Source organism: Myxine glutinosa, chromosome 7, assembly GCF_964187855.1.
Source record: "Myxine glutinosa chromosome 7, kmMyxGlut1.1, whole genome shotgun sequence".
Taxonomy (NCBI): Eukaryota; Metazoa; Chordata; class Myxini; order Myxiniformes; family Myxinidae; genus Myxine; species Myxine glutinosa.
Genome location: NC_136267.1, coordinates 44738763 through 44765655, shown reverse-complemented (window position 1 = coordinate 44765655; position 26893 = coordinate 44738763). Strand labels below are relative to the sequence as shown.

General features: G+C 44.1%; 1 protein-coding gene across 2 annotated transcripts in view; it reads left to right on the top strand.

Annotated features, from left to right (window-relative positions):
- Positions 1-26893, top strand: part of LOC137431178 (tensin-3) — a 391044-nt gene that overhangs the window by 22546 nt on the left and 341605 nt on the right. Inside the window, exon 1 of one of the 2 annotated variants that reach the window (XM_068122190.2) lies at positions 24889-25107. The exons of the other annotated variant lie outside the window; for it this stretch is intronic. Coding sequence (XP_067978291.2) covers positions 25015-25107 — 93 coding nt within the window. The 5' untranslated portion in view covers positions 24889-25014. Of the gene's footprint in view, positions 1-24888; positions 25108-26893 lie in introns of those variants that run through there. 2 annotated transcript variants of the gene reach the window in all.

Below are 26893 nucleotides of genomic sequence, written 5' to 3'. Positions count from 1 at the left end.
CTAACTCCGAGGGCCTTTCTCCCTCTCACCACAGGCAGGTAGGTGGTCTTTCTGTCTTCTACCGACTCCTCTCTGGCCTAGCTCCCCCTGCTCTGTCCCCCAAATATTCCTACAGGACACACAAGATCTGCCAGCAACACTCTTCTGGTGAAACTGTCAAAATCAAGACTCTCTGCTCACCTTCACTCTTTCATTCCTCTTTTCTCCCGCCTCTGGAACAAACTCCATCGCTCTCTTCAATCCCTCTCCTCCCTCCAGGTCTTTAAAACAGCTGTTCACCACCATCTCTTATCTTCCCCCATCCAAAACCTTGATCTTTTCTAACCCCTTTAAAACGCCCCAAATCCACCTCCTTGAATCCCCAGCTTCTTTCCTGGGGTCCATAGAAGTGTTAATTAGCTTTGTACCGTGTACCCCTCCCTCCTCCCCCAGCCTTCCCCCTTCCACAGATCTACCGGCGTCCCTGTTCTCTTCTGTTGTTGTGCTTGTCTGCTTCCCTCTCTCTCCCCTTCTTGTCTCCTGCTCCCTTCATTGCATGTTTTGTGTGTCTGTGCATGTTTTCATGTTCAATGTGTTAGCTCTTACACGAGCCTCGATTCTGTATTCAAAAAAAAAGAAAAAGTATGCCACCCCTTTGCTATGACACTCCAAATTTAGCTCAGGTGCATCCAATTTCCTTTGATCATCCTCGAGATGTCTCTACAACTTGATTGGAGTCCACCTGTGGCCAATTAAATTGATTGGACATGATTTAGAAAGAAACACACCTTTGTATACAAGGTCCCACATTTGACAGTGCATGTCAGAGCAGAAACTCTATCATGGAGTCCAATGAACTGTCTGTATAACTCCGAGATAAAATTGTGAGGAAGCATAGATCTGGGGAAGGGTATAAAAAATTGAGAAACGGGAAAAATGTGACAAGGTGAGCAGTGAGCCTTGATTTTGAGAGATTCACCAGAAGTGGGTTACTGGCAAAAACCTAGCCTTGTGCAAGCAGTGGGGGGAACAAAGAATGGAAAGGGTGGAGGGTGCAACATCCGAAAGGATGCCAGGGAAGACAGAGCGGCCACTGACCTGTCTTTGATGCCAGCAAGGAGCAAGCCCAGGGATTCAGCCTCATTATGAGAGATTCCCATAATTTTTGTATGAGACAGGGCCATGAGCCTATACAAGAGCGAGAGAGAGGGAGAGAAGTACTCCATGGAGCTGCAGATGAAAGTCTTGTAAATTGTTATGAGTTTAAATTCGCCAAGGAAAAAGTTGGCATGACGGAGGATGCCCAGTTGGTGGCTGTTTTCTGTTTTCTGGTGCCAACCCTTTCCATGTTTCCAGTTTTTCCTTCCACTTCTATGATTGAATGATTGCAGCTATCTCCATCTTGTTCACACCCTCTGTCCTCCCCTTGCCCTCATTCTTCCCCACATCCCTTGTCTCCCCAATTCTTCCGATATTTTGTCATTCTTTTTGTTCTGTTACGTACTGATCAATTCTGTGTTCTTGCTCCTCCATGATTCTTGACATTATAAACAAAAAAGTCTGCTTAACTAATTTAAGCAGTGGAGGAACAGGAGACATTGGCAGGAACGTTGATTTTTTTTTCTAGCTCCAAAAGGGAAGTTTTGCCGAAGGCAGAAATCCGGGTCTGAAATTTTACTCTTGAGTCAGAAATTTTAGTGAGGCCCGTGCAATCGCAGAAGTCCTTTGCTGCAATACCATGGCTGGTTGAAGAAGTACCAAACTCCCAGCCAATTGGCTTGATGACAGTTGAAATTGCCGCATATGAGGAAGAGAGATCTGGAATTGTTGGACCATGTTGGCAGAGTGAGACGACTGTAAATTGAATCATCACTGTTAGGACAATAAAGCACAGACAAGCAAGAGGTGGATGTGGAGTGGAAAGCACAGGCAAACCTTTTTAAAAATGCAAACAACTTTTACTTTGACTGCGTCTACGAACACTGAACCTTCAGATCTATAGAATATGGCTGTTCACGCAGGACAAAAGGCAGGAACTGCACTCCGCACGATAGCAAAAGCATCGGGCTGCCAAAGCGTATGATATTGATTCTGGCCTAGAATATATCTACAAAAGTTTCACATGCAACAGTTTGTTGCATCCAGTTCGCCGCTGTCCTATCCATCCTCTCGGCTCCGCACGGAACCCTTTGGTGAGGTGGTTCCAATAAAGTTGTTTGCACACTCAGGAAGGAAGGCGAACCTTACTTACAGCAACTTCTGATCCCTTTGGAAAGCACAGAACAAGTGTGTCCATCTTTCGGCAAATCAGAAAACATTATTTTGCAAATTTCAAGGCTGAACTCTTCAAATTACCTCCTTATTCAAAGTCATGTTGGCATCTCATCAAGTCTGGCTATGGTGTATGAGGTATGCTCCCACCCTAGCCCGACCACATGTCAAATAGTATCATAGCAAGCTCTACTCAAAATAAGACAGAATATTTCAATTCGGTATTTGCCTCCAAATCTCATGTAGCCAACCCATCCTGCAGTTTCCCCATATTGCCCAATCATCCTGATGGTCTCCAACAAATTGCATCATTATTAACCTGCGAATGTAGACAAAGTTATTTTGATCCTTTGCCTTTTTCAACATCAGTGCCATGTTTACATCAGTTCCCTCAAATCTTGCTCAATTTTTTTTTTTTTGTTTTGTATACTGAATCGAGGCTCCTGAAAGAGCTAACATTTACTTCACAAACAAATCAACCAGACAAACAAAATATATAAAAAGAGGGAGCGGAAGACAAGATGGGGAGAGAAGGGGAAGCACACAAACACAACATTTGAGAGCAGGGAGATGTGTGGGAGGGAGAGGGCTTGGGGGGAGGAGGCGTGGGAAGGGGGGGGGGGGGTGGCAGAAGTATAAAACACAAGGGCACCAAGGACTTCCAGGACAGAAGTTGGTATTTCAAAAAAGTGGAATTGGGGTGAAATTAGCGGTGATAGAAAAGATCAAGGTTTTGGATGGGGGAAGATAAGAGATGGTGGTGAACAGCTGTTTTAAAGACCTGGAGGGTGGAGTGGGATTGAAGAGAGTGAGGGAGTTTGTTCCAGAGGCGGGAGAAAAGAGGAATGAAGGAGTGAAGGTGAGCAGAGAGTCTTGATTTTGGCAGTTTAACCATAAGAGGGTTGCAGGCAGATCTTGTGCGACCTGTAGGAATATTTGGGGGACAGAGCCCAGAGAGAGCTGGGGGGGCAAGGCCAGAGAGGAGTCGGTAGAAGACGGAAAGACCACCAACCTGCCTGCGGTGAGTGAGTGAGAGGCCCTTGGAGTTAGCTTCATCGCGGGAGATTCCAATGATTCTGAATGCTTTGGTTTCAACAGCGTGAAGACGAGCTAGGTGTGAGGCAGGAGCACCAGCCCAGAGGGGAGAGCAGTATTCCATTGAGCTGCGGATGAAAGCCTTGTATGTGGTGAGGAGCTCAGGTGTGCCAAGGAAGGATTTCGCACGACGGAGGATGCCCAGTCGGCGACTGGCTTTGAAGGCCAGATTTGAAATGTGGTTTTCCCAGGAAAGATCATGGCAGATAGTGAGACCCAAAAGCTTGAGTGACAGAACTTCTTGGAGAGGATTATTCAGAAAGTGGATGGGAGGGTTGTCCAGTCGGTCTTTTCGGAGAGACATCGTAAGAGTGTGAGATTTGTCAGGATTGAAAGACATGTTCCACTTGTTTGCCCAGTCTGTGATTTTGTCCAGGTCTGCAGAGAGTGAGGAGGCTGCAGACTGCCGATCTGAGGGATGAAGAATGGAGCGACAGAGAGTAGAGTCATCAGCAAAGAGATAGAGAGGATTTTCAAGAGAGTCAGAGAGATCATTGATGAAGACCAGAAAAAGCACAGGGCCCAGAACACTGCCTTGGGGAACTCCAGCCTGAACAGGAAGAGGAGATGAGAGAAACCCATTTAGGGCCACACGTTGACTACGACTAGAGAGGAAGTCCGCCAGCCATGCGTGGAGATTTCCATGGATACCAAAAGAGGAGAGTTTGGTGAGCAGAGCAGGGTGCCAGACCGTATCGAAGTCACGTGATATGTCAAGGGAGACAGCTCTAATTTCCTGTTTGGCATTGATGACCTCCATCCATTGTTGAGAAAGCAGAAGCAGCATGTCCGGAGTAGAGTGACCTGGTCTGAAACCAAATTGATGATCAGAGATCAAGCCATTGGAGAAAAGGAAAGATTTCATATCTGAAGCAATGATGGATTCCATGACTTTGCTGATAATTGGGAGAAGGCTGATTGGCCTGTAGTTGCATTGCCCTCACTTTTTCTTTCTCTGCTCTTTTCAGTCTTCCCTTCTTTAATTGGCTGACCACAATCTGCTGGAAGTCAGAAAACATCACTCCTGTCCGCAAAAATGTTTCCGAAACTGATCTTGGATCTCCACTACAAGGCAGTAAGCTTGTTTTGTTTTTGTTTTTTTTGTATACAAGATCGAGGCTCGTGAAAGAGCGAACATTAATCACACAGAAAGACAGACCGACACATAAAATATACAACATCGGGAGCGGTAGACAAGATGGGGAGAGAGGGGGAAGGACACAAACACAACATTTGAGAGCAGGGACCGAGAGACATGGAGACATCGAGAGATCTGTGAGCGGGAGAGGGCTTTTAGGGGGGGGCATGTGAAGGGGGGGCATGGGAAGGGGGGGGGACATAGATGCTGATGACATAGATGGACATAGATGGGCATAGATGGACATAGATGCTTTACCATCATAAACAAAGTCATGGAATCCATCATAGATGCTGATGCCAAGTATTTCCACTTTTCAACCAGCCTCTCTGACAATCAGTTTGGATTCCATCCCGGTCACTCAACTAGGAACATGCTGAGCTGCTCCTCTCTCAGTCATTGATGGAGGCCTTAAATCTAAAAGAAGAGGTTAAGACCATCTCTATAGACATACAGTCACGTGAAAAAGTAAGTACACCCCATGTAAAGTTTTGACTTTTTCAACGTATTTCAACATACAGCTATTTGATCTTCATTTCAACAATATTGATAGATAAAGGTGATATAATATAACAAATATCATGAAACATTTACATTTTGTAGTCCATTGTATAAGTTAAATAAACATAAATGCAAATTTCGCATGTGGAAAAAGTAAGTACACCCTTGGCTCCAATAGGTGGTATTGCCCCCTTTGGCAGAAACAACCTCAAGTAGGCGTTTCTTATAACTGTCTACCAGTCTCTGACATCGACTGGGAGAAATTTTTGCCCACTCCTCCATGCAGAATTCTTTCAGCTGTGCGATGTTTGAGGGGTTTCTTGCTTGCAGAGCTCGTTTCAAATCCCCCCACAACATCTCGATGGGATTTAGATCCAGGCTTTGACTTGGCCATTCCAGAACCCTCCATTTCTTTCTTTTCAGCCATTCCTTTGTGGATTTACTGGTATGTTTAGGGTCATTGTCATGTTGCAAGGTCCACCTTCGGTTGAGCTTCGACTCTCCGACAGATGGCCTCACATTATCCTCAAGCACCCTCTGGTATAATGAAGAATTCATCGTGGATTCTATGATGGTGAGCTGCCCAGGCCCTGATGCAGCAAAGTTGCCCCAAACCATTATATTTCCACCACCATGCTTTACAGTTGGCATCAGGTTGAATGAAATGAATGAATGATCGTTTTAAGGCCATTTTCCCCGCTAGAGCGGGGGTTAGCCTCATCAGGTGTCAGGTATCAGGTTATTGTGGTCAAATGCTGTCTTTGGTTTTCGCCAAACATCTCTTCTGGTACTATGGCCAAATAGCTCTACCTTTGACTCATCTGTCCAGAGCACATTGTTCCAGAAGTGCTGGTCTTTGCCTCGGTGTTCATTGGCAAACTTTAGTCTTGCCCTCATGTTCTTTCTGGACAGCAAAGGTTTCTTTTTCAAAGTCCATTGGCTTTTTAAATCAAACATACAAAGGAGATCTTTTTAAATCCCTGCCCAGACTCGTAGGCATCTATAACCTTGTTTCTGAAGGCCTCGGAGAGCTCTTTTGATCTAGGCATGGTGACTCCGCACACTTCAACAACAAAGAGCAAACCAAACTAAATGTCTGAGGTTTAAATAAGACAGGTTCCTCCAAGATCCTCTCTAACGATGTTCTAATCATTTGCACCTGAGCTGGTGCACCTGATTTTAGGTGCACCTGAGCTGGTGCACCTGACACCTGATTTTAGGTGCACTTTTAGGTGCTTTTAGATTTAGGTGCTCTAATTTTAGGTATTTGAAGTAATGATAAATGTCGGGTGTACTTAATTTTTCCACATGCAAAATTTGCATTTATGTTTATTTAAATTTCACAATGGACTACAAAATGTAAATGTTTCATGATATTTGTTATATTATATCACCTTTATCTATCAATATTGTTGAAATGAAGATCAAATAGCTGTATGTTGAAATATGTTGAAAAAGTCAAAACTTTACATGGGGTGTACTTACTTTTTCACGTGACTGTACCTCAAGCATCCAACACAGTCTGGCATCCTGTTCTGCTTGCTAAGCTCACTCACTACCTGTGGCATACAAGGCCCCATTGATACCTGGCTTTCTAACATCCTACGCTCCCGCATTCAATGATTTGCTATCAATGGAACAATCTCTCCTTTCCCAGTGGAGGTTGGAGTGCCTAAAGCCAGTCCTGGCATCCCAGTCAAAGCTAATAATGCAACATCAAGTTTTTAGATAATATATTGCAATAGTATAGGCTATTTGTTGTTTCAATTGTATCTATATGATAGTCCGTTCACTCACGTGCAGCTTTGACACTGACACTGGTGGGAAGTCTAAAAGCAGTGACGTCATGGATGTCACAAATGAAGCAGGGGTCACTGATGCTCAAATATCGTGTGTGACCACCTTGTGTTCTAACGCATTCCTGTACTCGTTGAGGGATTGACTGACAAACGTCTCAACAGGATTCGTGGGATGGCTGTCCACTGTCCAGTAATGCCGCAAGGCCAGTACAACTTGGCAATGTTCTGGGGTGGAGAGTTGATGTCAAACATGACGGTCCAGCTCTTTCCACAAACTAGTGGGCCTGTTGGTCCGTTGTACCAAATTTCCATTGGTCTTCACTGCCTTGTAGCATACCTGCCTGCCAGACTCGGGGTGGGGGGGCCTTTTGGGTCCTCATAGTCTTTTGGGTCCTCTGGGTCATCGGGGACTTTTTGGTCTTTTGGGTCATCGGGGACTTTCTGGTATTTTGGGTCCTCGGGGACTTTTGGGTTTTCTGTGTCTTTTGGTTCCTCGGGGACTTTTGGGTATTCTGGGTCTTTTGGTTCCTCTTGGACTTTTGGGTGTTATAGCTCTTTTGGGTCATCTGGGTATTTTGGGTCATCGGGGTATTTTGGGTCTTCGGTTCTCGGGAACATTTGGGTATTTTGGATGCAAGGGGACTTTTGGTTCATCGGGACTTTTTGGTCATCTGCGTATTTTGGGTCCTCGGGGACTTTTGGGTCATCAAGGACTTTTTGGGTCCTCGGGGACTTTTAGGTGATTTGGGTCCTCGGGGACTTTTGGGTCAACTGGTTCTTTTGGGTCATCAAGGACTTTTGGGTCATCTGGGTCTTTGGAGACTATTGGGTCTTTTGGGTGATTTGGATCCTCGGGGACTTTTGGGTCTCAAGTGTTAAAGGGTTTTCCAAGGTCTAACAAAAAGTATGACACAAACACACACACACACACACACACACACACACACACACACACACACACACACACACCTCATCCATTTATAGTAAATGATCAATGGGGTTCATATCTCGCGATTTGGCAGGCCAGTCCAACACCTGTATGTTGTTTACATGAAGGAATGCTTCTGTAACCCTGGCTCTGGTAATGCACAAGTTGTCTGGCAATGCACAAGTTGTCTGGTAATGCACAAGTTGTCTGGTAATGCACAGGTTGTCTGGTAATGCACAAGTTGTGTCTGGTAATGCACAAGTTGTCTGGTAATGCACAGGTTGTCTGGTAATGCACAAGTCGTTTGGTAATGCACAAGTTGTCTGGTAATGCACAAGTTGTCTGGTAATGCACAAGTCGTCTGGTAATGCACAAGTTGTCTGGTAATGCACAAGTTGTCTGGTAATGCACAAGTCGTTTGGTAATGCACAAGTCGTCTGGTAATGCACAAGTCGTCTGGTAATGCACAAGTCGTTTGGTAATGCACAAGTCGTTTGGTAATGCACAAGTCGTCTGGTAATGCACAAGTTGTCTGGTAATGCACAAGTCGTCTGGTAATGCACAAGTCGTCTGGTAATGCACAAGTCGTTTGGTAATGCACAAGTCGTCTGGTAATGCACAAGTTGTCTGGTAATGCGCAAGTCGTCTGCTAATGCACAAGTTGTCTGTTAATGCACAAGTTGTCTGTTAATGCACAAGTTGTCTGGTAATGCACAAGTTGTCTGGTAATGCACAAGTTGTCTGGTAATGCACAAGTTGTCTGGTAATGCACAAGTTGTCTGGTAATGCACAAGTTGTCTGGTAATGCACAGGTTGTCTGGTAATGCACAAGTTGTCTGGTAATGCACACGTTGTCTGGTAATGCACAAGTTGTCTGGTAATGTACAAGTCGTCTGGTAATGTACAAGTCGTCTTGTAATGCACAAGTCGTCTGGTAATGTACAAGTCGTCTGGTAATGTACAAGTCGTCTGGTAATGTACAAGTCGTCTGGTAATGCACAAGTTGTCTGGTAATGCACAAGTTGTCTGGTAATGCACAAGTTGTCCGGTAATGCACAAGTTGACTGGTAATGCACAAGTTGTCTGGTAATGCACAAGTTGACTAGTAATGCACAAGTTGTCTGGTAATGCACAAGTTGTCTGGTAATGCACAAGTTGTCCGGTAATGCACAAGTTGTCCGGTAATGCACAAGTTGTCTGGTAATGCACAAGTTGTCCGGTAATGCACAAGTTGACTGGTAATGCACAAGTTGTCTGGTAATGCACAAGTTGACTAGTAATGCACAAGTTGTCTGGTAATGCACAAGTTGTCTGGTAATGCACAAGTTGTCCGGTAATGCACAAGTTGTCTGGTAATGCCATGTTTAAGCATCGGTAGGAGGACTTGGCCGCAGGATTGTGCTGACATAGGTTTGGCCATTGATATTTCCCTGGACAGCAATGAGTGGTGATCAGAATTGGACATTGATTACTTCTAACAACATTACTCCACAACCACGACCGAAGCGGTCATTTGCCTCGATGTCGTTGACGTCCATCTGGACAACACAGATTAAATTTATTATTCCTCGGAGAACATGATGTCATGCCATCTTTCATGCCCGAGGTTACCACCATTTACTGTCTATTGTTGTCGTGGAATGCCTGCTCATCAGGATGTGGCCTTGATAAGGTTGATATCACCAAAGACCATATGTGGCGAGACCTTTTTCCGACCGTTGTGGAGCTAATGGTTCATTGGCCCAACGGCACCATTGGTCGTATTTTTATTTTTTTACAAGATCGAGGCTCATGTAAGAGCTAACATTAATGACACAAAAACAAACTGACACATAAAACATATGATCAAGGGAGCGGGAGACAAGATGGGGAGAGAGAGGGAAGCACACAAGCACAACATCTGAGAGCAGGGACAGCGGGAGATCTGTGGGAGGGAGAGGGCTTGGGGGGAGGGGCATGGGAAGGGGAGTGGGGGGAGGTGGGAGAGGTATAAAACACATGGGCACTGCAAGGACTTCCAGGAAAGAAGTCGGAATTTCAAAAGAGTGGATCTGGGGTGAATTAATGGGGGGAATTAAGATCAAGGTTTTCTATGGGGGTAGATAAGAGATGGTGGTGAACAGCTGTTTTAAAGACCTGGAGGGAGGAGAGGGATTTAAGAGAGTGAGGGAGTTTGTTCCAGAGGCGGGAGAAAAGAGGAATGAAAGAGTGAAGGTGAGCAGAAAGTCTTGATTTTGGCAGTTTAACAATAAGAGGGTTGCTGGCAGATCTTGTGCGACCTGTAGGAATATTTGGGGGACAGAGCACAGACATAGCTGGGGGATCAAGGCTGGAGAGGAGTCGGTAGAAGACAGAAAGACCACCGACCTGCCTACGGTGAGAGTGAAAGACCCTCAGAATCAGCTTCATCGCGGGAGATTCCAATGATTCTGAAAGCTTTGGTTTCAACAGCGTGAAGACGAGCCAACACCCTGTCGAGTTTAATTGGTCCCTCAGTAGAGAAATGGTTGCTGGGTCGACTTTTAACCAATGGGATACGAGCCTTTGTGACATCCCAGCATTCTTTGCAACTCTTGTTGTCGGTTGATTCCCTTGTTAAACCTTACCCGGGTGCCGGGCCAACTGTGGACTGTGGACCCACCGTCCCTCCAGGTTCCTTTTGTCCTCGGTCCCCGGTCTTCCTTGGGCCTCGATTTTATAGACAAAAAAATTGGATGGACAAATGAAATCTTGTCATAATGATGAGATGAGTTGCACCATATTCTAAAAAGAGCGTTGTTGGTTATGTTGTGTGGTTTGCCATTGCCTGCCCAGCAGACAGTCAGGGTGCTGGCGATAGCTCTCTACTCTTCGTGGAAGGACTCCGTGGGATATTGAACATCCACCAACTGAAAGCTGGCAGACAGGACACCCAGTTTAATGTCCATCCGGTTGAGGCCTGGTGCCCACATTGATGCCTCATCCTGCCTGTGAAAGACCAGGATGACAGTTTTGGGCTGGGTCGGGATTTATTCCCACTGTTAATTCTGGTGGTAATGGAATAGTTATGTCGTACACAAACGAAGAATGCAAGTATTGTTTGCTTGTTATGATATCAACGGCTCTTCCGAGGATGTTGAGAAGCAAATTCTGATTGTTTTTGGCATCATGGATACCAGCCCCATTCCTTCTGTCACACATACATGGGATACAATAAGAGAAAATCCAGCAAACGTTTGTGAAATATCAACACTGGGATTGAAAACTTATTAATCATCAGTAACATTGTAGCTGCATTGTTGTGGACATGTTTTAAGTTTATGATTTCACATTTTCTGTTCTTGTCATTCCTCATTTGTGCAGAAAATTGCTATATTGAAGTTTTGATCCAAGGAGTCCATAAAAGGGTTATGGGACAAAAACTAATAATTACCCTCGCCTGAGGAGAGGGTATTGCATTTGAGAACGTTCGTTACTTGCCGGAATAGATTCCGGCAAGTATGTTGGTTGGTGTGTCTGTCTGTTTGTTTCTCGTCTGTTTGTCTCTTTGTGCGCAGTACTACGTCTACATCGTTGGATATAGAATCGCCATACTTTACACACATATTTGTCTTGCCCTGGAATAGACTGTGCCCAATTTTTAACTCTCTAGGCCCAAGGCCTCCATTAAGACGTCATAATTTGATAATTCGAAAAGTACAAAACTTCATCGAATCAAGATGCAATTTCTTGAGCAACATGATGACATAAACTGGTGGAGAAAAAAAAAATTATGACGGCATCGGTCACGTGGTTCGGCCGCCATCTTGGAAAAAACGGAAAAATTTTGCACCTCCATATCTCCGAAAGTGCTGAAAATAAAAAAATTGAGACATGGCTCATTGTAAAGAACTCTCCATGGTGAATAAAATATGTTAATGATGATGTCATAGGTTCCTCCATTATGACGTCATAATTCGACAAGTACAAACTTCATCCGATCAAGATGAAATTTCTTGAGCATAATCTAGGAATAAATTAGTGCAGAAAAAAATAATGATGATGTCATCGGTCAGGTGGTTCGGCCGCCAATTTTGTTTTAAAACAAAAGCCTTCAAAACCACTGAAAATACATCCTGGTGAGGGTCTGTAATCTATGATTGCTCTTTCTTGTTTTAAATTGCATTAAATTTATTGCATCATTTCTTCTCTTAAAAAAAAAAAAACAAGACCGAAAGTCTAACAGTGGCGTAGCTGGGATTGTTTGATGCATTAGTTGAAGAGGATAACATGACCTGGGTGGGGATACTAGTTAGCAAATAATGTAAGGAATAAATTTTTTTTTTGTATTGAGACAATGGTTTATTCGATGTTTCGAGTCAACAATGAACCAACCATACACCGCTTCAATCTAGAAACTTTGCAATAACGACAAAGGGATTGCAGTGTTATGATTATGATTATACGAGGGCCAGTAACCTTAAAATGGCGATATAATTTCGAGAATGTAATGTGTGCAGTTGCAGAGGACATATGTTAAATCTATCGGTAAGAGTCATGTTTTGCCTGTTTTAGATCTGGCAACATTGAGCGTATGACGTCAGTAGAGCAGTTCCAAGATGGCGGCTCCCTTAGAAGCATGCTCCAGGGAGGAGCAACGTTCTTTCATCCGTTTATTGTGAAGTGAGGGTGTGAATCCCAGTGAAATCCATCGCAGAATGAAGATGCAATATGGTGACGCATGTTAATCGCTGCAGCAGGTGTACCACTGGGACAGGAAGTTTATAAGTGAAGTGTCCAGTGTGGCAGACGCTGCTCGCTTGGGCTGGCCTCACACAGCCGACACACCAGAAATGGGTGCAGGAGTTGAGTGCATGCTAATGGAAAACCGTCGCATTACGCTGGATGCAGTGGTCTCCGAATTGAACATTGGACATGGTTCAGCACACCATATCATTCACAACATGCTGGGGTTCCACAAAGTGTCTGCAAGGTGGGTGCCAAGACAACTCACACCCGAACTGAAAGAACGGCGAGTGGACGCATGTGAAGAACTTCTGCAACGTTACGAAACAGAAGGCGACGCCAGCAGACCGTTTTACGCCCTTCCGAGGGACGGCACACACATCGATGAATCATCCTGCCTGTGAAACACCAGGATGACAGTTTATAGCCATGTCGGGATTTGAACCGAGACGAAACAGCTTAGAGGTGAATGTGCTTTCCTCGAGGGTCTAGGCCATCCTGCCAACTTCAGGATAAATTTGCATACATTATGCAAATATAATTTGGCAACGACAATGGCACTCGGTAGAGAGCATATCTTCACCAGGCTGAACAGTTTGTTTTCTGTCCCACAGATCTGGATTCGGACCTGAAGCAAAATCGAATCAGCTTCTTCTTGCCACTCACCTAACCATCTCATCCATCAAGTATTGTCATGACCCACCCACAACGTTTTGAAATATATATATATATATATATATATATATATATATATATATATATATATATATATATATATATATATATATATATATATATACAGACTATATATATATACAGACGCAATCCATATATGTATATATATACAGACTTGGCATTTAATATGGAATATATATTTTTTCTTGACTTGGGTTTACTTTCTTAACTCAGTATATCAATCTGGTGAGTTTCTTTTACACTTTGGTGATTTATTTGTTAAAAGAACCATGTCACTGATTGTCTGTCGCAGCAAGAAGTCAACAACAGGATTATATCACAGGTGGCGTGGCAAAATGTACGGACAGGTGCATTTGATGATTGGCTTCACAGTCGGGCATACAAGGGTTGCTGCGTTCTGTATTTGTGTAAAACAACTGCTGCACGTCTCCAAAAGTTATTGCCGCTTCCTCTGGAGATGGTCCGTCAACTCGACAATGCTGTTTGTCATGGAGTGGTGGCTTTACGAAATTACGGCATGAAACAGCGTGCTATTGCTCGACAGTATGGCATCACTCAAGGTCAGGTGTCAAGGATCCTGAAACGAAATGCTCAGAGGGGTGTCCCTACTCCAATACCGAGGCCAGGAAGTCCCCGCAGAAGCACAAGGAGGGATGATCGCCAGCTGCACCGGTTAGTCCGCAATGGCCGTACCAAGTCAGCTAATCGGCTTCGGGCTGAGTGGCAGCAACTGACAAATGTGCCTGTATCCAGAAGGCTAGTCAACCAACGACTGGTCATGTTTGTCAACCATGTCAACCACAAGCAGGCTATCGTGCCAGGCGTCCCCTGAGAAAGCCACGCCTGACCAGAAAACACCACCAGCGCCGATTGCAGTGGGCCAGAGAGCACCGTCAATGGCAGCCAGGACACTGTAATCACGTGATCTTCAGTGACGAGTCTAGATTTCTGGTCTATCGTCAAGATGGCTGTGTCCGAGTGTGCAGACAAGTGCATGAAGCCTACAACAAAGATTGTGTAGTGCCAAGAGTCCAAGCTGGAGGTGGTGGGGTGACCGTTTGGGCTGCTTTTAATGCAGGGGGCAAAACTGACCTGGTTGTTCTGAATGGAAACCTGAACCAGTTCAAGTACAGGGCCATTCTGGAAGAAACATTGCTTCCATTTGCTCGTGCAGCCTTTCGAGGAAACTTTGTCTTCCAAGATGACAATGCACGGCCTCATCGTGCTCGCATGATCCAACACTTTCTTGCCGACAGTGGTGTAGAGCATATGGAGTGGCCAGCCATGTCCCCGGATATGAATCCGATAGAGAACTTGTGGGCAGAATTAACGCGTCAAATCGACCAGCAGCCCACCACTGTGCATGAATTGCAGCAGACTATTGTCACTGCATGGCAAGCGATTCCTGTCCAAACTTTGGCAAATCTCGTGAACAGCATGCCTCAACGTGTACGTGCTCTCCTGAATGCTCGTGGGGGTTACACGAAGTACTGAACTGTAATTTTACTCTCCGTAATCCCAGTCGTAATTTAACTTTTGTTTTTGTTAAAAAAAAAATTGGCTAATGCGCAAAATAAAGACATACTTCTGGAAAACGTAGAGAAGTTTAACACAGTACTGTTCATGAATTGAGTTCGATATCAGTTTGCATCACTTTCACGGAACAATTTATTTGCTTCGAAATGTCAAATGTGGTTTTTGTTTCTTTTAAAGGCCACATTAACAAAATCTAGAATAATTTCAACATAATTCCAATGAACTTTTGGTTCTAAGACATCTTGAAAAGTAAGTTCACCCCCACAAAAAAAATATTCCATATGAAATGCCAAGTCTGTATATATATATATATATGTATATATATATATATATATATATATATATATATATATATATATATATATATATATATATATATATACATATATATATATATATATATATTGTAACGGATTTGAGAATCCTGTAATTTTTGTAAATACCACCCTTTGTAAATGTCATGATCTGTGTAAATACCTCCATAATTGTAAAGGTCAAAGGTCGTCCCCTTAGTTAATTCATCGCATACATACGCAGTAATTTTGAGTGCGTTAAGCACATTTCGGGGCCAATCCCACTCCCCGACACCAATTGTTGCCGCCAATATGCACAATTGGTGTCCAACATTTGGTCTAAAAAATTTAGTCCCAGGTTCCAAATCCCCACTCCTGGCTACCAATTCTTGCGGATCTCAGCGCCGGCCTTTTCCCCTTACCAAGGGGGGATTAGTCCCCTTGTCTTTGACTCGCCGACGGGACCCGGGACCTATGACGTCCTTCCCGGACAGCACGAAGTAGGGTCGTAGGACTAATCACTAATACCTAATTGCTCGTGCTGCCCAGAAACGAGGAAATAAGCCCCGCACGAATCACGGGTGTTGGTGGATACGCCGAGCGGTAGCGAACCTGTGACCCGAGCCGTTATCAATGACTAGACCCCGATCCAAGCGGTTCTTAATCGTGCCACGCTTACCCAATGATGGAAATCACAGAAACGGTCGAATTGGGAAGAACAAGAATAACAAGATTTATTTACACGATGTACAATGATTCCGCAGAAGAAGACACAGTGCAGCCTTAATCACAGTCTTAACTTATTCCCTGGACAAACGGGCCCGTTCACACTCAGACACACTCACACGGGGTTTGCAGACGAACAGGTCAGCACGTCAATGGATGGCGTCCGGGCAGCTCTCCGTCTGGTCCCCAGCTCGCACCGCGAAGTAGATGAATGCAGCGGCCAGGAGCTCTCCGCGTGTCGTTGGCGCGCACGGGATAATTACGGGGCGAACGGTAGGGCTGGGCTCTGGCGGTTAATCACTCGCGTGGCTGCGTATGTAATATTTCAATAGGCGCTAACAATGCGCTTCTCAATTCCTTCAAGTCCTCCGACAAATCCACTCGATACTGTCGTGTGCACGCGAGTTCTCATAAGTCATCCTCCAGCCAGTCCTCATCAGTCCTTTTAAGGGCAGTCCTCCGGTAGCAAGTCCTCTTCAAGGGCTTTGTGCGAAAGCTTATATAGCCCTCCGCAGCGAACCTTCTAGCATTTGCTAGACGCGCCCTTACCACGCCCTATCACGCCATGCCCACAGAGCCCCGGTTGGCTGATGGCTCTTACCGTCACCGCCTCTGACGTGCTGCTTGACGCCGCCCCTCCTCGACCCCCGCGCTCCCCCCTCTTCTTCGGCCTACCTCATGTTACTGGGCTAGTTTCGAGCAAACCAATGGCAGCGAATGCTGCTGGCAGCCAAAGCGTAACGCACGGAGGGATCGGCCAAAATGGGGCGCGGGATTGATTATGCCCATGGTGGAATTGGAGGGTGGCCGCAAAAATGAAAGGACCTAAGCTCATTTCTTTACACAACGCAGATATTACTAGGGAAATGGCCTACTCTTACACATACTATGACATAACTAATACTCTAAGTGGGCCTACGTGTTGCTTGTGGACTAACGATGGGGGGCAAACCTTTAACCTTTAATGATGTCATATATACAAATCTCAAAACCGTATCAATATATATATATATATATATATTGATGGGAAACTATATATACACGACATTGCCAAAAGTATGTGGAAACCCCCCTCTAATCAGTGGATTCAGCTGTTTCAGCCACACACATTGCTGACAGGTATATATAATCAATCACACAGCCATGCAATCTCCATAGACAAACATTGGCAGTAGAATGGGACGTACTGAAGAGCTCAGTGACTTTCATTGTGGCCATAGGATGCCACCTTTCCAACAAGTCAGTTAGTCAAATTTCTGCTTTGCAGGAGCTGCCATGGACAACCAAGTGCAGTTGTTGTGAAGTGGAAACGTCTAGGAGCAAAGACAGCTCAGCTGCGAAGTGGTAGGCCACACAAGCTCACAGAATGGGACAGCCAAGTGCTGAAGCGTCTGTCCTCGGTTGCACCACTCACTACCGAATTCCAAACTGCCTCTGGAAGCAACGTCAGCACAACAACTGTCCGTCGGGAGCTTCATGAAATGTGTTTCCATAGCTGAGCAGCCGCACACAAGCCTAACATCACCATGCGCAATGCCAAGCGTCGGCTGGAATGTTGTAAAGCTCGCCACCATTTGACTCTGGGGCAGTGGAAACGCGTTCTCTGGAGTGATGAATCACGCTTCACCATCTGGCAATCCGACGGATGAATCTGGATTTGGTGGATGCCATGAGAATGCCACCTGCCCGAATGCATAATGCCAACTGTAACGTTTTTGGAGGAAGAATAATGGTCTGGGGCTGTTTTTCATGGTTCGGGCTCGGCCCTTTAGTTCCAGTGAAGGGAAATCTGAAAGCTACAGCATACAATGACATTCTGACTTTGGAGGCACACATTGGTCGGGCAGGCCGAGGCCATGCCCCGGGAAGCCGTTATTGGGCGGGGTTTTTGATTGACGGGAAGGATTGGTATGGAGCAACTCGCTGATTGGTGAAGCACGACCGATGACATCAGGGCGGCGTGTACAAGGTAGTTGGAGTGGCAGACATTTTCTCTTCTCGTTTTGGATGCCTTAACAGACGGCTGTATTTGTTTCTCTCTCTTGCGTCCCTTCTCGTGCTGGAGATGACAGTGAACGGTCGCAATTCCCTCTTGCGCATTCTCGCCCTGAACTTCGTACGAACTTGGCCTTCGGCTCAAGGAAGCAATCGGACTAGCCGTCTCCCGAGATCTTGCTGGTGGACGTGCAGAGTTCAGGAACTGCGGTTTTCCGTGCGGAGGACGGATGGACGAGCACAGTGTGGAGGAGCGGGTTGCATGCCTGCTGTTTGCTTCACGCTGACGCCTACTTCGCACCAGCGGGTGCGGCCTAGTGAGACGAGCGCGGACTGAGGCCTACTCGCGCCAACGAACGAGTGGTCTTCCCACCAAGAACGGAGCCGCGCCCGGACTGCGCGGCCGGGGCCTGGAAGAGTTCAGACAAGATGCACCGGTCAAGTCGAGCTAAGTGCACTAAATAACCACACACCGTTATTTTATATAACGTTATTTTATCCTTTGTCTGTGTGCAAGTCTGTTGTGGGGACGTCCCAATTTAGGAATTTCGTTTATCGCGCATTTTCTTTGTACAGGCATTTATTTAAATAAATCTGTTCTTTTTGTACATTTTAGATCCGTTTTCATTTGAGTTTATTTATTGCAGGGTTTGTAGACTGCCGGTGGGATCCACAAGGTAAGGCTCTGGTCCTCCCCCTCCCTCTTGCTTCCCCACGCGTATTCTCTGCCATTTGAACTGAACGCTTCGGAGTTAAAGCTCGCTTGGCCTTCCGTGATACCCTAACCACCTAAGGTGTTCACCAAGGGTAGTCACGCGACAATATATATATATATATATATATATATATATATATATATATACATGCATACGTATATATACATACATATATATATATATACATACATATATATATATATACATACATATATATATATACATACATATATATATATACATACATATATATATATACATACATACATATATATACATACATATATATATATACATACATATATTTATACATACATATATATATACATACATATATATTGTTGCGGATATGAGGATTGCATTTTTTTTGATTGTGTTGTATTATATTGGAGATGGTGATGAACATTGTTGGATATGGCCCCTCCTGCCTCCAGAGTTGTATAAAGGTAAAAAGGGCGTCCCATAATTAGTCCAAAAGCATACACGTCAGCCAATCATAGAATACCCCTGTTCGATAGTTATATCTTATTATGTGTTTTAGGGTAAGGCTGTGTCTCCCATTAATTGAAATACTCCATTGCACCAGTGAAAGAGATTGATTCCCTTCATTCCCATTCCCAAAACCTCCATTTCCCCTTTCGTCATTGCCAGGCCTCGATCGCCATTGCCAATTACATCCCCTCCAATTTCCGCCATTGACCACGAGGCAGGGTTGGTGAAGAAAGGTGGGTCCCCACCTCGTCAGGGAGGGGAGGAGTGAGCCAGCCCCACTCGACCAACCATGAACAAGGGGTTTGGCTTGAGAGGGCGGAGAGAGAACGTTTGGGGGAGGTTCGAAAAGATTGAGGGGCGGGGCCTATATAACCCGCCGGCGGGGCGTTCCCAAGGGCAGACGAGAGGGAGTCCAAGCAGTTGAGACAAGGAGGGAGAGACATGAGATGGGCTGAGAAAGGAGAGGAGCTTTTAAGAGAGTCGCAAAAAGGTCCAAGGCAGATGAGCTGAGAAGAGAGAGGGTCCAAGAAAGAGCTGAGTTGTGAGGTCCAACAAGCAGAGATCATCCAAGGAAGCACCAAGCCTGCTATTCGTTACCTTGCTCGCGAGCGGCAGCGTCTACGGCAGCAGCAGCAACAACGCTCGCCAGCCGCTTAGGGGCCTGGACGGCAGTTCGGAGCAGGGCCGCGAAGGAACGGCAGCTGCCCAACGTGCGGATCGTGCTGCCGGACCCAGGGGACTTTCCTCTCCTTCCAGCCAATTCCTGTCATCATTCCCCGTGTGAGTCGTCTTTGTTTGTTCTGTCCTGGGTAGGTAATTAAGCTTGTATAAGCTAAAGATTTCACTGTGTCACCTGCGTCTCATGTCCCTGTAAATAAACGTGACTGCTTTCTTCTTGCTTATATGTGTAAATAATAAACCCAGTTACTCTTCTGTACGTCTTCTTCCTCTTTGCATTCGGTCGCTTTAGAGTTTTCCATATTGAGCAGCTGCGGTGCGATACGGCCAACGTTTGGGGGTGAATCGGGTTAGTCGGGGAATAACTGTTCGGTCGCGGAGCCTCCGCTCGGCAAATATAACATCTTTAACCGCGTACCGTAACAATATATATATATATTTATATATATATATATATATATATATATATATATATATATATATATATATATATATATATATATATATATATATATATATATATATATACATACATATATATATACATACATACATACATACATACATACATACATACATATATATATATATATATATATATATATATATATATATATATATATATAGTCATGTGTCTGCCCTGTAGTGAACACTGCAGGGTGACACGGATGACCAAACGAGCTTTAACTCCAAGGTGTTCAATCCAATGGCGGACCTTCGTTATACACGCGGGGGGAAGAGTGGGGGGAAGAGCCGCGAGCGCTTAACTGCACGGGTCCACCGGCAATCTTCGCACCTGTGATGATTAACTCAAAACTGAAACAGGATTTACTGTACAAAAATACCGTCTTTATTAAAGAAATGCCGGTAACAAAATAATGCACGATAAAAAAAAACTATGATTCCTAAACGGGACGTACCCACACAGACTCGATTACAACACAAGGGACAAAATAACTGGAAAATAAATATGTTATTTTTGTGGGCACTTAGCTCTGAGCTGCTCTTGAACCTCGTCAGGAATCTTCCAAGCGCTGATTGCGCAATCCGGACGTGGCACCGGCCCTGGCGGGAAAAAAGCTTCAGTCCGCTCTCGTTCCCTCAGCTGCTCTCATTGTCCAGGTCGTCCAGACTTCCAATGTCCCCGGCGCAGGAGTGTTACAAAATGTTCATGTGCTCGTCAAGGAATTCCTATCGTGCAGGAGCGCTATGAACTCCGACCACTCGCCGTGAAATAACGAAGCAGAGCGAGATATCAAATCGTGACCATTCACCACCAAAGCCAGAAGATGCGAGGAAGTCAAGAGAGAAACCACGGGCCAAAAAGAAGTCAAGAGGACGAAAATTCGTGAACTTCGACCGTTCGCCGTCAAATCCAGAAAATCAGAGCAAGCTGAGAGACAAAATGTTGGGGAGAGCGTTCTTTTATACTCAAGGCTCTGACATCATCTGTGCCTTCTCCACCAATTTGACAGTCCCATCTTAGCAGTCCTTGCGCCAATCAATCCCGGACTAATCACTGCTCTTCGGGGCGTGGCCTCCCGGACCTGCCTGATTGTGTGCTCACCACGTTGGTGGTATCAGCGGTAGTTTTCAATGTCCTGCTTCCGGTTGCTTTTTATTTAGTGTTATAAATGCGTGATTTCCTGGCTATGTGTGTGTGCTGCTGGTGTCATAAGGAACAGAGGGAAAATAACAGAGGCCATTACATACAAGGGATTGATTACCCATAATCCCTAACTAATTAACATAACCCCACCGCTCGTAATGGGAACGAAGATACGCTCTTACACGACATACGGTCTACCGGATCCCTACTTTTGATACATGGGGGTTTCTTCTTCTTCACGACAGTCGGAGCACACTACGTATGCAATTCTACCTGGACTAAGGTAATCACTGCCCACCCCCTACAAACGTAACAATATATATATATATATATATATATATGTATATATATATATATATATATACATATATATATATATATATATATATATACATATATATATATATATATATATATATATATATATATATATATATATATATATATATATATACAGACTTGGCATTTAATATGGAATATTTTTTTTCTGGACTTGGGTTTACTTTCTGAACTCAGTATATCAATCTGGTGAGTTTATTTTACCATTCGGTGATGTCTTTGTTGAAAGAACCATGTCACTGATTGTCTTTCGCAGCAAGAAGTCAATAACAGGATTATATCACAGGTGGCGTGACAAAATGTAAGGACAGGTACATTTGACGATTGGCTTCACAATCAGGTATATAAGGGTTGTTGCGTTCTGTATTAGCGGAAAACAACTGCTGCACGTCTACAAAAGTTATTGCCGCTTCCTCTGGAGATGGTCCGTCAACTTGACAATGCTGTTTGTCATGGAGTGTTGGCTTTACGAAATTCTGGCATGAAACAGCGTGCTATTGCTCGGCAGTATGGCATCACTCAAGGTCAGGTGTCAAAGATCCTGAAACGAAATGCTCAGAAGGGTGTCCCTACTACAATACAAGAGGAGTGTCCTCAGAGGGGTGTCCCTACTTCTTTCCTGGAAGACCTTGGTGTCCTTGCGTTTTATACCTATCCTGCCTCCCCCCCAGGCCCTCTCCCTCCAAAAACATCTCCCGATGTCCCTGCTCTCAAATGTTGTATTTGTGTGCTTCCTCCCCTTCTCTCCCCATCTTGTTGACCGCTCCCCTTTTTATATACTTTGTTTGCTTGTTTGTTTGATTTGTTTGTTTGACAAATGTTAGCTCTTTCACGAGCCTCGAATCTGCACACAAAAAAAAATAAAAAAATAAAAAAATTATACCGAGGCCAGGACGTCCACGCAGAACCACAAGGAGAGATGATCGCCAGCTGCACCGGTTAGTCTGCAATGGCCGTACCAAGTCAGCTAATCAGCTTAGAGCTGAGTGGCAGAAACTGACAAATGTGCCTGTATCCAGAAGGCTAGTCAACCAACGACTGGTTCAAGCAGGCTATCATGCCAGGCGTCCCCTGAGAAAGCCACGCCTGACCAGACAACACAGCCAGCGCGAATTGCAGTGGGCCAGAGCGCACCGTCAATGGCAGCCAGGACACTGGAATCACGTGACCTTCAGTGACGAGTCTAGATTTCTGGTCTATCGTCAAGATGGCCGTGTCCGAGTGCGCAGACAAGTGCATGAAGCCCACAACGAAGATTGTATAGTGCCAAGAGTCCAAGCTGGAGGTGGTGGGGTGACCGTTTGGGCTGCTTTTCATGCAGGGGCCAAACTGACCTGGTTGGTCTGAATGGAAACCTGAACCAGTTCAAGTACAGGGTCATTCTGGAAGAAACATTGCTTCCATTTGCTCGTGCAGCCTTTCGAGGAAATTTTGTCTTCCAAGATGACCATGCACGGCCTCATCGTGCTCGCATGATCCAACACTTTCTTGCTGACCGTGGTGTAGAGCATATGGAGTGGCCTGCCATGTCCCCGGATATGAATCCGATAGAGAACTTGTGGGCAGAATTAACACGTCAAATCGACAACTTGGTCCAGCAGCCTGCCTCTGTGCGTGAATTGCAGCAGACTATTGTCACTGCATGGTAAGCGATTCCTGTCCAAACCTTGGCAAATCTCGTGAACAGCATGCCTCGACGTGTACGTGCTCTCCTGAATGCTCGTGGGGGTTACACGAAGTACTGAACTGTAATTTTACTGTCCGTAATCCCAGTCATAATTTAGCTTTTGTTTTTGTTGAAAAAAAATGGGGCTAATGTGCAAAATAAAGAAATACTTCTGGAAAACGTACAGAAGTTTAACACAGTACTGTCCGTGAATTGAGTTCGATATCAGTTTACATCACTTTCAAGGATCAATTTATTTGCTTCGAAATGTCAAATGTGGTTTTTGTTTCTTTTAAAGGTCACATTAACAAAATCTAGAATAATTTCAACATAATTCCAATGAACTTTTGGTTCTAAGTCATCTTGAAAAGTAAGTTCACCCCCACAAAAAAAATATTCCATATTAAATGCCAAGTCTGTATATATATATATATATATAGATACGGTATATAGTTTTTGTTCCTATATTTCAAATGTGAAGAATCACTTTTAAAATTCTCAGATCCAGATTCAGATCTTCCCCAAAATCAATTCATCCTGGTCACATATTCAACCTGTCCACCAAGTTTCGTCCGAATCAGTCCAACTTTTTGAGATGTCCTATAAGCTGCTCACAGACAGACAGTGCATACAACTGTCCATCCTCGGTAGCAGAGGTAATAAGTTTCAGGATTTAGATAAAAATGAAAAGCTGGATGTATCTCAACCACATGTTTAGGATGATGGTTGTTGTGCCTCAAACAGGAAATTCACAAGTTAAAAATACTGAAAAATAGGAGTTTGGTCAAAATTGATCAGGTACTAGGTGCATGGTTGAGAATGTGGTGGTGGGAAGGAGACGGGAGCGTTTTGGTATTAAGTTGAGCTGTAAATGGTGAAAGATGGAGGGGGCGTGGGGATTGACCCCAGACCTCTGATAGGGGGCAGTGTGAGTGATTGGATAGAAAGCCAGAACACTGAGTAAGTACCAAGGTGTGTGTGGCAGGCCGTCCGCCTGGGAGAGCTGTCAACACCAGGACTTTCAGACAAAGGACCTCTTTTAGCACGTCACTTACATCTCCACATCTCTGTGTAGTGCCAGCCAAAGGATTGTCTTTCCCCTCCATTTTATATTTTTCTTAACTCGACCTTCCGAAACCCATGGAATGTAGTTAAAAAATTATTAAAATGCCGAGCATTCCCACCAACCGAGCATTCTTAGAGGCTTTTGGTTCAACTTTGTCGTCATCTGAATCCCCACCATAAACTCATGAAACAGAAAGTTCGGATATTCTTGACCCTGTGCCACATAGCTAATGGAACTGTAAGTGATATGTTAAAAGGTTTTGCAAATTCAGTCTGCCCCACTATCTCTCCACAGGGTTTACTGACATCCTTCACTTTTGTTTTTATCACATTCTTTAAATGTAAATTGTTTTGTTATATATACTACGTTGTCTACTTGGATAAAAAAATTTTTTAGTTCAACAAACTTCCATCAGTCCAACTATTTTAACTGTTAAATGCCCTTTCTGGTTGTAGTTGCTTTGGAAACAAGTAGTTGCTCCTTCCTGAAAACATGGTCGAGCCTGAAAGACATTGAGCCTGGAAGGCATTGAGAAAGTGATGTTCTGAGATTCCACTTGTTGAAGGGAGGTGTTTTTAGCCAATAGACCCTGCCTCCCATTTCCCCCCTGGCAGCTTCTATCCCCCTCCCTTTCCCATGGCATGGTGGTAGATGCCTAATCAAGCACGGGAGGGCAATGGGCGATGGCGTTTAGCGCAACATAGCGGCACAGTGCCGCGTGGGGATCATGTCCAATGACCAGAAGAAGATCCAACACTAGGTGTTCAGTGATCACAGCTCTGACCGAATGCCTTGTGCGATGCCAGTGTTGTCATTGAAACTGCCATGCTGGGTGCAGGGCCGTCACATCACCTGGGTCTGCTTGTCGTGCAGTGTCGTGGTAAGTTGCTTTAACTATTTCAGTTTCCGATGTTAACACATTGATTATGATGCTGGGAAGTTCGTTTCAAATCCTATATACTGTATGCTGTAGGTTGTTTACTATATAATGTTATCTTAATTAATGTAAAAGTTTACTAATTTGCCCCAACATCCTTCACCAACTTGTGATGTATGTATAAAGTCTTCCAAGAGCCAAAGATCACTTTAGGAAAGAAAATAAGTCTTGAATGGATTTTGAGATGTTTATGATATTGTCGGAACCAGTGCGGAGTTGACGATTTATCTTGTGTTTATCTTTTTACGACAACTATCGGAACACATCAAATAACTTTTCCCCATGCGAATAATTTTTGATGTTTCGAAGACAGAGGTGTAAAGTTTTGATGAGAAATCGCATTTCTTATAATTTTGAATGGTTTCAGTGAAAAGTGATAGATCAGTGTGTTTGATAACACATACTAGTCAACCCATGTTAGTGATATGATCAGTGTGGTTTGATAACACATACTAGTCAACCCATGTTAGTGATATGATCGATCTGGTTTGATAACACATACAAGTCAACCCATGTTAGTGATATGATCAGTGTGTTTTGATAACACATACGAGACAACCCATGTTAGTGATATGATCAATGTGGTTTGATAACACATACAAGTCAACCCATGTAAGTGATATGATCAATGTGGTTTGATAAAACATACAAGTCAACCCATGTTAGTGATATGATCAATGTGGTTTGATAAAACATACAAGTCAACCCATGTTAGTGATATGAACAATGTGGTTTCATAACACATACAAGTCAACCCATGTTAGTGATATGATCAATGTGGTTTGATAAAACATACAAGTCAACCCATGTTAGTGATATGATCAATGTGGTTTGATAAAACATACTAGTCAACCCATGTTAGTGATATGATCAGTGTGGTTTGATAACACATACTAGTCAACCCATGTTAGTGATATGATCAGTCTGGTTTGATAACACATACTAGTCAACCCATGTTTGTGATATGATCAGTGTGGTTTGATAACACATACTAGTCAACCCATGTTAGTGATATGATCGATCTGGTTTGATAACACATACTAGTCAACCCATGTTAGTGACATGATCAGTGTGGTTTGATAACACTTACTCGTCAACCCATGTTTGTGATATGATCGATCTGGCTTGATAACACATACTAGTCAACCCATGTTAGTGATATGATCAGTGTGGTTTGATAACACATACTAGTCAACACATGTTAGTGATATGATCAGTGTGGTTTGATAACACATACTAGTCAACCCATGTTAGTGATATGATCAGTGTGGTTTGATAACACATACGAGTAAACCCATGTTAGTGAGATGATCAGTGTGGTTTTATAACACATACTAGTCAACCCATGTTAGTGATATGATCAGTCTGGTTTGATAACACATACTAGTCAACCCATGTTAGTGATATGATCAATGTGGTTTGATAACACATACAAGTCAACCCATGTTTGTGATATGATCAGTGTGGTTTGATAACACATACTAGTCAACCCATGTTAGTGATATGATCAGTGTGGTTTGATAAAACATACAAGTCAACCCATATTAGTGATATGATCAATGTGTTTTGATAACACATACGAGTCAACCCATGTTAGTGATATGATCAGTGTGGTTTTATAACACATACTAGTCAACCCATGTTAGTGATATGATCAGTCTGGTTTGATAACACATACTAGTCAACCCATGTTAGTGATATGACCAATGTGGTTTGATAACACATACAA